Source organism: Bufo bufo, chromosome 3 (assembly GCF_905171765.1).
Source record: "Bufo bufo chromosome 3, aBufBuf1.1, whole genome shotgun sequence".
Lineage (NCBI taxonomy): Eukaryota > Metazoa > Chordata > Amphibia > Anura > Bufonidae > Bufo > Bufo bufo.
The window spans coordinates 383730180-383743018 of record NC_053391.1 but is presented as its reverse complement, the minus strand read 5'-3'; the positions used below and the strand labels follow the sequence as shown (position 1 = coordinate 383743018).

The following is a 12839-nucleotide window of genomic DNA, read 5'->3' as shown; positions in this document are numbered from 1 at the left end:
AGACCCGGCAGTCACTGACAGCCGGGCCACTGCTGCATATGCCGGCAGACCCTTAGGCTGGGTCTCACAGGCAGGCTGTCAGCATAAAAGGAAGTAAAAAAAGTGTTTTTCATAATAAAAATAAATAAAGTTTTGAGTAAAAAAAAAAAAGCCCCTTTCAGACATATTGGGTATTGCCGCGTCTGTAATAACTGGCTCTATAAAAATATCACATGATCCACCCCCTCAACTGAACGCTATAGAAAAAATAAAATAAAAACTGTGCTAAAACAACAATTTTTTTGTCACTTTACATCACAAAAAGTGCAACACCAAGCGATCAAAACGGCGTATGCCCCCTAAAATAGTACCAATCAAACCATGATCTCATCCTGAAAAAATATAAGCCACTACATAAGACAGTCGCCCCCCCCCCAAAAAAAATATGCCTTTCAGAATATGGAGACAGTAAAAAATCTTTTTAAAAAAATGCTTTTATTATGTAAAACTGAAACAAACAACCAAAAAAATATTTGATATTGTCGCGTCCATAACAACCTGCTCTATACAAATAGCACATGATCTAACCTGTCAGATGAACACTGTAAAAGACAAAAAATAAAAACGGTGCCAAAACAGCTATTTTTTATTACTTTGCCTCACAAAAAGTGTAATATAGAGCAACCAAAAATCATATGTACCCTAAAATAGTATCAACAAAACTGACACCTTAACCTGTAATTTACAAAATAGGGTCACTTTTTTGGAGTTTCTACTCTAGGGGTGCTTCAGGGGATTTTCAAATGTGACATGGCAACTTAAAATTATCCCAGTGAAATCTGCCCTCTATAAAAACATCTTTATTCAGTGCCCTTCCGTGTGCCCTTACAGAGGTTTACGATGATATGTGGGGTGTTTCTCTAAACTACAGAATCGTGGTAATAAATATAAATTTTTGTTTGGCTGTTAACCCTTGGTTTATTACCGGAAAAAAATATATTATATTTATCTATATTTTCCTTTAATTCTTGTGGAACACCTAAAGGGTTAACAAAGTTTGTAAAATCAGTTTTGAATACCTTGAGGGGTGTAGTTTCTAAAATGGGGCCATTTATGTGTGGTTTCTATTATGTAAGCCCCACAGTGACTTCATAACTGAGCTGGTCCTTGAAAAAGTGGGTTTTGGAACTTTTCTGAAAAAATTCAAGATTTGCTTCTAAACTTCTAAGCCTTCTAACATCCCCCAAAAATAAAATGGCATTCACAAAATCATCCAAACATAGACATACTTTATCTGTTTTAAAAGCAGAGAAATTGAAATTTGGAAAGTTGCGAATTTTTCCAATTTTTTGGGTAAATTTTGGATTCTTTAAAAAAAAGAAAAAAGAAAAATATTGACTGAAATTTACCACTATCATGAAGTACAATGTGTCATGAGAAAACAAACTCAGAATGGCTTGGATAAGTAAAAGCGTTCCAAAGACATTACCACATAAAGTGATATTACCAAAAAACTGCCAGGTCCTTAAAGGGGTTCTGCAGTTTGTTTAAACTGATGATCTATTCTCTGGATAGATCATCAGCATCTGATCGGTGGGGGTCCGACACCTGGGACCCCCACCGATCCGCTGTTTGAGAAAGCAGCGGCGCTGGCAGTAGCTGTTCACCGCAGACCCAGTGATGTCACGACTAGTATCAACTGGCCTGGGCGCGGCTAAGCGCTGTTCGCTTGAATGGAGCTTAGCCGTGCCCAGGCCATTGATACTAGTCGTGACGTCACTGCGCCTGCGGTAAACAGGGAGAAGGCCGCGGCGCTCCTGTAGGGCTGCTGCCTTCTCAAACAGCTGATCGGCAGGGGTCCCCCGCCGATCAGATGCTGATGATCTATCCAGAGGATAGATCATCAGTTTAAACAAACTGCAGAACCCCTTTAAGGTGAAATATGGCAGGATCCTGAAAGGGTTTAGGGTATTTTCACACTTGCGGCAGGACGGATCCGACAGGCTGTTCACCATGTCGGATCCGTCCTGCGGCTGTTTCGCCGTGCCCCCGGGCCGCCGCTCCGTCCCCATTGACTATAATGGGGATGGGGGCGGAGCTCCGGCGCAGCACAGCGGTGCACGGCTTAAGGCCGCCGGACTAAAATTACTGCATGTCAGGTTTTTTAGTCCGGCGGCTTTCTCCGTGCACCGCCGTGCTGCGCCGGAGCTCCGCCCCCATCCCCATTATAGTCAATGGGGACGGAGCGGGGGCACGGCGAACAGCCACAGGACGGATCCGACATGCTAAACAGCATGTCGGATCCGTCCTGCCGCAAGTGTGAAACTAGCCTAAGTGTTAATTGTACAAAAATAAAACAAATGATAAAATAAATAGGTAAAATAAGCTTGTCATCTTGTTTTGGCCATTTTGAAAAATCATATGCATAATATGTATAGTCTCAGGTGGTGGCTATGGATACAGTTTATGCTTGGGTGATGTGTGTGTATTTTTACCTTTTTTTGAATACTTTTTTTTTTACAAGGTGTTAATGTTCATGAAGGGGTCATAAAAGGCTTTTGTGACATTCACACAATTTTTCACTATTATGTAGTTTTCCCCTGTAACTGGGGCATCCATATTAACCTCAGTTTCAGGAGAAAACAGCCTACACTGGTAACACTACAGACTGGCAGAGCAAAAATGATCTGGTTCTGTTAAGACTCAACAGTTCTGCAATGCTAAAATAAATGATCCCTGGGGGCCACTGCCTTTGTTCATGTTGCAGCTTTAATTCAGTGCTGTGCCTAGTGGAAACATTGTGTCCAGTATGGCACTCAATTTTCTTCTGCTAGATTACTAGACGAAAAGCTTTAAAGTCCAGGACCACGTGCTTAACAATTATGGACCATAAAAGACAATGGGAGAATGTTTTATAAATATTGGCACACTGAACGTTGCAGCAGTCTCTCCACCACCACCACATGTGTCAGCTCAACAAGAAGCATGTGTTTACCCAAGTATACCAACCTGACGGAGCCAGAAGGACACTCTCTTCTCCTCTATCAGGTGAATAGGGGCTTATACATAACTTTAGCATATGCAGCAGGAGTTTTCCCAGTGCACACAGCAAATAGCTGCCACGGTGTGAAAGCAATGCTAAATAACTACAGTACAAAGAAATCCCAAAGCTCTACAAATAACTCTCCAGAATGGTTGACAATGGTTGTAGCTTCCCATGCTCAGTTACCATAGGTAAGGCAGCTAGGGAACATAAAGTACTGCTCTAACAAATAAAATGTGGTGTAGGGACAAGCAGAAAGATTTATTATTTAGTCCACAGTGCATTTTATCTGTCTTACCTTTCCAAGAAAATCATTCTTACTGACAAGGTCCCAGTCCCAAACCTCTATCATTAACTTTTCATTGAAAGAGTCATCCAAATCAAACTCAAACACTTCGTTCCATCGGGGATAGCACGACTTCTTCACAACCTATGAAAATAAGATTCAGAATGATAGGAATTCATGTGTTGGAAACATCTATGCCTGAAATCAGAAATAATAACAAAAAGGAATAATAATGCAATAATTATTCCTGGTGAATCATGTCTAAAGACGTGATACATTTCTTCTACGGACTTCTTAATGGTTCACTATTACGACAAATACTCTTCAGGGAGTTTCTCGGTATTTAGCTTCATCTTGAATCAATATCATATTATGCTCCAATAAAAATAATTACATGGAGCATACCGGTGATTAAATCCTGTGGATCAATAACTGTCTCTTATTTTCATCTTCTCTTTAGCCACTAAACATTAATCCTTCATTTACAAGAACATTTGCAACATTACTTATATAAATAACGTTGGAGTAAAAATGAAAGAAATTCATTTTTTAAAATTACATTTATATGATGGTAACAAAATGCTAAATTTAGATCTGTACACACAGATGTCCTCACAAACAGTCACTGTGTAACCATGCTTAGATTGTATTGCTCTTATTCCAAAGAGACACATACAGTATGCATAGAGATTTATGTAAAAGGCCTAAGAAGAAACCAAAAAAATCAATAACCTTGATCCAATCATTGTACAGTGTTGCACTTGGGTTCCTCCAAGACCTATCCTTTTAATTACATTTAGCACCTTTTTGTTACTATTGCACACCCAGGAGATATTATCAATGTGGTCAAATCAAGTGTGGATCAATCCATGAGAAATGAGCCTAGTAATTGGCTCTAAAGTCAGCTTCAAATAGGGTTGCCTTCTGCTGGATGCTTGCAACCAATTATAGTGTCAAAGTCTGGTCCTCTGGATAATATGGTATTTGAAATCATATTATTGCACACTGGATGTATGAGTTGTTGCTTACATATAGCAGCAGGTCTGCATGGGAGAGGAACAGACGGAACGGTAGGTCAGTTTTAGGCTACTTCAAAGCAGGATATTTTATACCCACCTTTCCTTAGGAAGTTATTCCCATCTAGACATTTATGGCATATCCACAGGATATAAGTTGAGCCACGCTGAATGAAAAGGTGGTTGTGCTCTCTCCATTCTCTTCTATGGGAGTTTTGTACATATCCAAGTGCCCTTAATCTCATCATTTTTGATCTCTCATTATAAGTGAATGGAGAGTGCATGTTTGGCTACCTCCACATTCACATAGAATTCAATAGAATATGTCATGGAGGATATGTTATAAATGTCCAGATGGGAATAACCATTCAATTTTCCCAATTTCTGTGATGTTATGTGGGTTAGTAGCCTGGCCAAAAGAGCAGATACAAACACAACAAATAAGCGTGTGCAATGTACCATGCTGTCTTGTACTTTGCCGTTGTACTGCACTCTGACAAAGGGATCTGAAGCTCCATTGCGATCTTTTCTTGCTAAATCTCTGCAAGGCAAATAAAAAAATGAGTGTTTATTAACAACATGCACATTGCCATTCCAGAATTTTTTTGATGAAGCTATTGAGAATACTGTTTGCCTAAATTATGGTTTTTGGAAATACATAGCATCAGTAAATTCCTGTAGTGATAAAACATGAACACTGCCTTTAATGTATGAATAGTATGAAGGCTGCTCTTACGGATGGTGGGTTACAAAAAACTAAGTAATAATGCTGGATATAACTATGCAAAAGTTTGTTGGCAGAACAGTCACACAAATACATTTTATTAGTACAAGAGTAATGTCTCATCTGCCCCATTCAAAATGATTAAAACCTACTTTTTGTATTTTCCTGAGAGCATAAGCTGCAGTTTACAGTCCTTTTACTTTCCTATAAGGCCTCATGCACACGGCCGTTGTTTTGGTCCGCATCCGAGTCGCCAAAACTGCAGACAGCACTCCATGTGCTGTCCGCATCCGTTGCTCCGTTCCGTAGCCCCGCAAAAAAAAACAAAAAAAACTTCCCTATTCTTGTTTGCGCTTTGGGGACAAGAATAGGCAGTCATATTAAAGGCTGTCCGTGCCGTTCCGCAAACTGTGGCACGCACACGGACGCTATCTGTGTTTTGCAGACCGCAAAACACACAACGGTCGTGTGCATGAGGCCTGCACCTTTTCAAGGATTAAGCTTAGGGTAAATTCACATGTGACAGATCTGTTGCAGAAATGTCGGTGTCTGTTCCATTTATCTGAATGCAGAGGCTGGGAAACAACCAGTTTCACATGTCAGGAACAGACTTTCATTTCTGTGTAATCTTCTGCTCCACCATTATAACTCGTGCCAATTTATGCAGTCATAATTACATAGAATATGAGAGGGTTTAAGGTAGAATGACATGCATCTATCCTTCTCAGCTATTATCCTGCAATGCTGACACAAGGTCTAAATTCCCTATGAGGCAATAACCAATTTTCCTCAACCTTGAGAAAATCCTTCCTGATTTCAATCTGGTAATCACAATAATTCCCCAGATCAACAATCCATTTCCAGAGTTCTAGTAAACTATAACCTGTAATATTATTACACTCCAGAAATACATCCAGGCCCCTCTTGAACTCTTTTTTTTAAACTCGTTTTATTGAAGTTTAACAAGTAAGGCATGTTACATCAGGACAAAGCAGGGGTAAATCCCACGCAAGGGATACATTGACATCATAATATAACTCAAGAATCTTGCATCAGGTCTAAAGAGGAATCTTTTCTCGATCAGACATAAGGAAACAGCGGGAGTATTGAGACAATAATCTAGAGCCCGAAATCCACATATTATCATACAGCAGGCATATGGACGATATCAGCCACCGAATACATACATGCACTGTGCAATGTCAAAGGAGATGAGCACCACTCTCCCCATACCTTGTGAAACTTTTGTGGACATTTTCTGTGAATAAATACTATTTTTTCCATACTTACAGCGTGATTGACCAATGATTTTCATTGACCTAGTGTGGGTGCTCTATCAGCCATCCACCTCAGAGCAATGGCTTTTCTAGCAAAGAATAAAGTCTCACTCAAGAATACCCTGTGGTGATGCCCCCAAACCTCTTCATCTAATATCCCCAGAACACAAATTTTGGGGCATAACGGCACTGCAGTGGGAACCATGGTTGTCAGCACCTCTATTACTGCATTCCAGAAGCCTTTTAAGTACATGCAATCCCACATGAGGTGCCAGAAGTCAGCACCATCCTGCGAGCACCTATGGCATTATTGTGTGATATCCTGCCCATTTTGTGTAGTCTAGTGGGCGTTAGGTAACTTCTGTGCAGAATAAACAGCTGAATCAGCCTGTTATTGATTGATGGAGAGACCCTAACGCGTGCCTCAGTTGCAGATACCTAAAGAAAAAAAGTTGCGAGGTAGTTCAAATTTCTCCTGCATCTGCAAAAAGGAGCATAGAGTGCCCCCAACATATAGGTCTCTCAGGGTAAGGACCCCGTGGGCCTTCCACAGATTCACTCCCTCCAATTCTTTCAGATGGGCAAACATAGGGTTATCCCATATCGGTATATCATCCAGGAGATCCTTAAATGATTGCATCTTGGCAGCACTTCATACCTGGTGAGCCAATTTGTGTATAGGGAGCAAGCGCATAGGAACAGAACGTGATCCTTCCAGCACTGGCCACAGGGAGGACATGCTTAAATATTCCCTGAGACAATATTCCGCATTTGGCAATTCTGACGTTAGAATCCAGGGGGTTAAGAATATCAGCTGACCAGCTAAATAGTATAGGAAGAAATCAGGCAGGGCGGCACCGCCCTCTAGCTTGGATCTCTGCAGAACATTAAGGGAAAGTTTCCGTCTAGACTCCCCCCAAATGAAATTAGCTACCAGTGAATGGATGCGACCAAAGAATCCCTGTGATACCGGTGTGCATGCATGCGCTAGGAGGTATAGCCCTTTGGGTAAGAGGATCATTTTGACCAGATTTAATCTCCCCATGGTTGATAACGGTAGGGTCTTCCATATTCGGAATTTATCGACGAACAGGGGTTCCAGGGGTGCTATATTTAATGAATACGCCAATTGTGGGTCCCTGGTGATCACAATTCCCAGATACTTGAAGTGGTCTACTACCGGCAAGTTACAGTAATGCGAGGGCCACAAATGTGTCCATAGGGGCATAATTGCTGATTTCATCCAATTTATGTGCAAACCCGAGTATTCCCCAAACCTTTCTATTATGTATGTCAATCGCTCTGGGGAGCATAGTGTCAGGTTCATCCATAAAAAGAAGGAGATCATCCGCGTATAATCCCACTTTATCTGTTCTGTCTCCCATGCACACCCCTTTAAAGACCTGGTCCTGCCTGATTCTTAGGGCAAGATGTTCTATCGCTATGGCGAACAAGAGCGGCGACAGGGGGCATCCTTGCCTAATGCCTCTATGAAGTTTGAAGGATTCTGAGAGCGTCCCGTTCACCAGTATGTTAGCTTTGGGAAGTTGGTATAGTATCTCCACCCACTTGACGAACTTAGGGCCAAATCCAAAACTCTGCAGCACTTCTATTACGTATACCCACTCCACTGAATCAAAAGCTTTGGCTGTGTCCAGCGAAGCCAGAGCCCAGTGCTTATCCCTTGCCACACCTATCTGCACGATGGCCTGCGCTCTCCTAATGTTATCAGATGTCGACCTACCCGGTATAAATCCTGACTGATCTTTATGAACTATAGTGGTGATTACCTTCTTTAATCTTGTAGCCAGTAGTCTTGTGAGTATTTTATAATCTAGGTTCAGGAGCGAGATCGGTCTATAAGATCCACACTCCAGAGGGTCTTTATCTGGCTTCAGGATCACCACTATAGTAGCATCATACATAGATTCTAGTAGCCGATGTCTTTGCTGAGAAGCTAAATATAGTTTAAGAAGTTCGGGCCCCAATACATCAGCATATTTTGTGTACACTTCTACCGGAATTCCGTCCGGGCCAGGCGCTTTGCCAGCTGGAAGCTCCTTTATTGCCATTTGAATTTCGTCTAGTGTAATATCGGCCTCTAGTAAGTTCCCCCTCTTGAACTCTTTTAGTGAACTCACCATCACCACCTCCTCAGGCAGAGAGTTCCATAGTCTCACTGCTCTTACCGTAAAGAATCCTCTTCTATCTTTCCTCTAGACGCAGAGGATGTCCCCTTGTTGTTGACACAGTCCTAGGTATAACCAGATAATGTGAGAGATCTCTGTATCAACCTATGGCCTTACATGCTATATGCTATATGAGTATAATCCCTGCTCCACACTCTCATATAAAGTTACTATGTTGGCAAATAGTCCTCAAAGAGAATAGGTGGGCATTGGCTAGAGTGAGTGCTTCAGTGCACAAACCATGTACCGGTTTACAGCTGGAGAATGATGTTCTGAATTTCACCTATACAGCTGTTATGTTAGTTTTGGAGTGGTTAACAGATCCCCTTTACATAAAAGGGGTTTTCCGGAAGTACAATTTGATGACCTAGCCTCATCCGACTCCTGGCACCCGAACAGATCAGATGTTTGAAGAGGCCTCCTCACACCATGCCAGGCACAGTGCCATGCATTGTATAGCAGCTATCCTCAGCATTGAAGCACAAGCCCATTTACTTGAATGGAACAGAGATGCATATGGCCCATGTGGCCAATGAATGTGATGTCACCGGCCTAGAAAGAGGCCACGGTGATCACTGAAGTTCAGTGGCCTCTTCAAACAGCTAATTTCCAGGGGTGCTGGGTGTCGGACTCCAACAAACATCCTTAGGATAGGTCATCAAGACCTTTAACATTTTAGGTGCTAGTTAAAATAAAAACTAAAATACAGTATAGGGCCAAGCAGCAATCTTTAATACCTTATATGTCTTACACATAAGGCTACTTTCACACTGCCGTTTCTGGGTCCGCCTGTGAGATCCGTTTCAAGGCTCTCACAAGCGGCCCAAAACTGATCAGTTCAGCCCCAATGCATTCTGAATGGATAAGTGTAGTGTCCCACTCTGCAAATGTGGGCACTACTCAAGGGTCAATTGGGTCATGTTGTTCTCCACCTCTTGTGGAACATGGTCATTGTATTTTATATTGCATTTTAATGTGAATTGTCATGTTAATTATGTTATCTCCTGTGTACCAGGCCTGTTAGGGGTGTAGTTCCTCCTCCTAGACAGTAGAGGGAGCTAGGTCCAGACCAGAGAGAAGGTGTGTAGTCAGGAGCCAAGAGTGACTTCAGCCAGAAAAGAACTGAGAAGCAGTTTCTGACATGCAGCTAGATAGCCCAGGCTCCTAGCTTGCCACCAGGAGAAGAAGCAGCCTCCTGAGAAACTAAGTTCCTATAAAAGTACAGTGCAGAGCCAAGTTTATTCCAGCCAAACAGAGAGCTGAAGGGCAGTAGGATATATTTAAAGCAAGGAGACATATACGAGAGAAAGTTTTCCCTAACCAAGGATAAAGCCAGCAATAGGGCATACGGGCCTTGGAGAAAGACAGACAGTATCCTGAGGAAAAGTGCAGCCTGATCTGTAAGTGTTTAACCCTCTGAGTATCTTGCAAAGAACATTGCCTGCCATTTGATGTAAAGCCTGCCTTTCACCACCTTTTACACGTGGAGCTGACCAAAGACTGTAAATAGTTGAATTGTTTAGTAAAAGGAAGTTTTGGTTCACTGCAACGTGTGTTCCTCAATTATTACTACAAGAAATCGGTGTGCCACCGTTACCGACACTGGCGTCACGAACTTAAAGGGATCTTGCCACCGGCACATTAAACCTGCAACACCCAGGGCACCTCACCTACCACCTGGCCTGGTCCCTATACACAGAGAGTGCCCCAGAGGATCCATGTGCCAGCCTCTTAATCACTGCTGTACTCCTGCCCAGGGTATACAAATACTGAGTACCAAGAGCAACCCTTGTTTTATTAACTACCCCTGTGACCTCACATTCGCTCACCCTGCAGGGCTGCGTACTGCATATTTTGGCGCCACAAACAGGATACGGATTATTCCTACGCCATAGTGGAATTTAAACTGTGTGCCATTATTACCTATAAAGTGATAAATGCCCTATCCGTTTATTTGAAAAAGTTGGGCCAAAGAACTGTGAAAAATTGCGGTGTGAAACTGTGCATTGTGGACTGTTTGCCGAGCCACCGCTTTCTGTCAGTGAACTGACAGCGTTGTGCTTCAAGATGGCCGCCTAAGCTGACTGAATTATTGCTGCGCCATCTCTGTATTGGTGGGAAGAATTTGGCGCCTTCTGCTGAAAAAGCAGAAGGACTGTATGTTAGCGCCACCGCCTTATCAGCTTATTTACATGTCTGCCAAGATGGACTCTACCTTCCCCATGTTGGAGTACCTAGGGAGCGGCCTCCCGGAGCAGTGGGAGGTCTTGGGCGAAATACTGAGAGCCGCCCTGTCGTCGACCTGAGAAGGATTGAGCATGTTGGAGAGAGAGGATTGCTCTAATCTAATGGCTTTACCTACCGCCAGGACTGCAGAGCCTGCAATGTTCGAGGAGGAAGAAGCACCACCGGCCTATACTCCGGGACCGGAGAGGCCATCCTGCTTTCCACCGAGGTCGCAGCCCGAGCCGTGCCTTGGCTCGTGGAAGGGATTTGCCCAGGCCCAGTGCACAATGGTCTTTACTGATAGTCAAGATACACGCCGCGGCAATACAAAAGACTACCCGACAAAAAATATATTTCGAGGAACTGGCAAAAACTGTCTACGAGCGTGACGCGAACACTCAACCCCGCCTGGAAGGAAGAATGGGGGTAGTGGTGGCATTCGACAAGAGTCGGGGGTTCGGATTTATTAAAGACCACTCCACAGGCCGAGACCTCTTTGTAAACATGAGGTCTGTAAAGCGCAGCTACCTGCCGGAGCATCTGCACAACCTCCGCGAAGGAGAAGAGGTGGAGTTCACCCCCGCTGAGGGCCTGAGAGGGCCGTACGCCACGGCAGTAGCCCGTCCCAAGCCGGGACCAGAGGACTGGGAAGAACCTGAAGAGCCCACCAGTCCGGGATGCGAACAAGAGGGACCTGTGGAACACGTACCAAGAGAGGGGTTCCTTCACCGGCCCCAATTGTGCCGGATACCTGCAGCGGAGCATCGTCCGAGAGACTGGAGGATCAGATTGCCAGGTTAGAGATCCACCTTCATGGCCTGCGCCAACTTGTCGCGTCCAGAGTGGTACCGATACCACCAGACCATAGTGATCCCCCAAAGGACTCTGATGTCCCCGAGCCTGCAGTAAAAATTCCTGTTGCCACCAGCTCGGCGACCTCCATCGCTGTGCCCACTGTTGCTGTACCTGAGAAACTTTGTTATTCCAGCAGCATCAACCCCCAGGCTTGCGGAGCCTATACCAGTGACAGGCCCATTTATTCTGCAATTTCCGGCCAATACTATTTTGTGGGCCCAGCCATGCATGGATCCCCGTTCCAGGCCAAGACTCAGAGCAGAGCCAGGATGTACCACATCTGATGACCAGTATGAACTGGATACATACCTGTAAGTAGCCTGCTAGGCCATGTTTTTGCTGATGGACCCATATACAGTGAATTTAACTGTTTCAGGACAGGAGTCCTATGTTTTGGCCAGAAGAGTTGCTGCCAGTTACCCACAGCCCAGTGGTAGTTGAAAAAACCCACTGAGTATACCAAGTGCTCTACTGCCATACTGTTTACCAGGACATCCTGCCTATTTTAAAGTGCCAAATCCAAGTTGTGCCTGCTTTTTCTGTTGTTTTGCACCTTTACCCTTTTTAACCCCCTTTTCAAGTTGATCAGGGATATTACAGCACAACTTTTATCTACCAGGACTTGCCAAGGGAAAATATCCCTGAAATGTAGAGTTCTGTGTTGTGACTTTTTATGTGCAATCTTAATTCAAGAACTGTGCCCAGAAATGACCATAATGCATGTGGGCCTCTGAGATGCTGTTTTATGGGACTATTGTATTTTATTATTATGGACTATCCTGGTTATTCCTGATACGCTGTACCCTATACTATTCTGAGTGAAGAGAACAATGCACCTTTTCACTGCACTTGTTCATTTGCCAGCGGAGCTGCCTGATATTTTCATTGCAAATGTAGATGTATGTGCCTGCTTTGCATTTTTGTCTTTCAGGTTACAGTTTCCAGCTGGGCGGGCCCCTTGTGTTGCGCCGAGGACGGGCAACTTCAAAGCAACGGGGTATGTAGTGTCCCACTCTGCAAATGTGGGCACTACTCAAGGGTCAATTGGGTCACGTTTTTCTCCACCTCTTGTGGAACATGGTCATTGTATTTTATATTGCATTTTAATGTGAATTGTCATGTTATTTATGTTATCTCCTGTGTACCAGGCCTGTTAGGGGTGTAGTTCCTCCTCCTAGACAGTAGAGGGAGCTAGGGAACCCCCTAGTATAAATAGCCAGGTCCAGACCAGAGAGAAGGTGTGT

At 43.6% G+C, this 12839-nt stretch overlaps 1 protein-coding gene across 2 annotated transcripts in view; it reads right to left on the bottom strand.

The window, feature by feature from the left end:
- Positions 1–12839, bottom strand: part of LOC120995486 (ras GTPase-activating protein 4-like) — a 236031-nt gene that overhangs the window by 81568 nt on the left and 141624 nt on the right. For both annotated transcript variants that reach the window (XM_040424736.1, XM_040424735.1), the window contains exons 6-7: positions 4784–4865; positions 3321–3452 (exon numbers count right to left, since the gene is read on the bottom strand). In XM_040424736.1, coding sequence (XP_040280670.1) covers positions 3321–3452; positions 4784–4865 — 214 coding nt within the window. The remainder of the gene's footprint in view (positions 1–3320; positions 3453–4783; positions 4866–12839) is intronic.